Below are 950 nucleotides of genomic sequence, written 5' to 3'. Positions count from 1 at the left end.
CACACACACACACACACACACACACACACACACACACACACACACACACACACACACACACACACACACACACACACACACATATATATATATATATCTCGCTTGCTTTGATTGATACATTGTCTTGGCTTTATACAACTAGATTGAACGGAAAATTGCTAAATCTAGAACTAATTTCAAACCAAACCGAGATCGAATCAAACTGATTTCAACCTTTACTGTAATCAATCGAACTAATTTCAAACCAAACCAATTCGAACTAATTTCAACGTAAAACCCCAAAACCACTATCATTATAAATAATGGTAATTGAACTAATATCAATCCAAACCAAAAATAAATTTCATGACCCGATTTCCATTAATACAGCCCATACCAGGAAAGCCGCTGCCGTCCCCCAACCAACTGAAGTACAAAATTCTGATCAAAGCCAAAAAGTCAACACCAACCACGGGAATTGGCGCTAGTGGCTTGTCCAGTTCCTCAATTAATTCTCAGGTTTCCAGTTTCACGGTGAAATCGCACTCAAATCTCAATTCTCCGGGGAATAGTAAGTTTGTGTGCGTGTGGGATGTTCGTGAGAGGGAACGAAAATAGTCTGTCTGCAGTGCTTGAATAGAGTATGAGGATTTGTCAGGTATCACACACATGCATGCATTGCCCTGTGGTATCGTGTACACCCACGTGTATTTGTACATATATATAAGTGTACATACGTAGACATATATACGTGTGTATCTGTGTATCTGCACCGTTTACCTGTGTATATTTACGTGAGTGTATGTACAGCAGCACGCAATTACGTACACACATACACACACACATACACACACACACACACACAAACACACACACACACATAGACACAGACACACACACAGACACAGACACACACATAACACACACACACACACACACACACACACACACACACACACACACACACACAC

At 40.6% G+C, this 950-nt stretch overlaps 1 protein-coding gene across 1 annotated transcript; it reads left to right on the top strand.

Moving 5' to 3' along the window:
* Window positions 1-369: 369 nt before the first annotated feature.
* On the top strand, window positions 370-550 carry SARC_17318 (hypothetical protein; the record flags this gene model as incomplete). Its single annotated transcript, XM_014288585.1, has 1 exon — window positions 370-550. A coding segment is annotated over one exon (181 nt), but the record flags the coding sequence as incomplete, so codon positions are not given.
* Between the last annotated feature and the right edge of the window lie 400 nt (window positions 551-950).

Source organism: Sphaeroforma arctica (genome assembly GCF_001186125.1).
Source record: "Sphaeroforma arctica JP610 unplaced genomic scaffold supercont1.10358, whole genome shotgun sequence".
In the NCBI taxonomy this organism is placed as follows: domain Eukaryota; class Ichthyosporea; order Ichthyophonida; genus Sphaeroforma; species Sphaeroforma arctica.
This window is presented reverse-complemented; position numbering and strand designations above follow the sequence as displayed.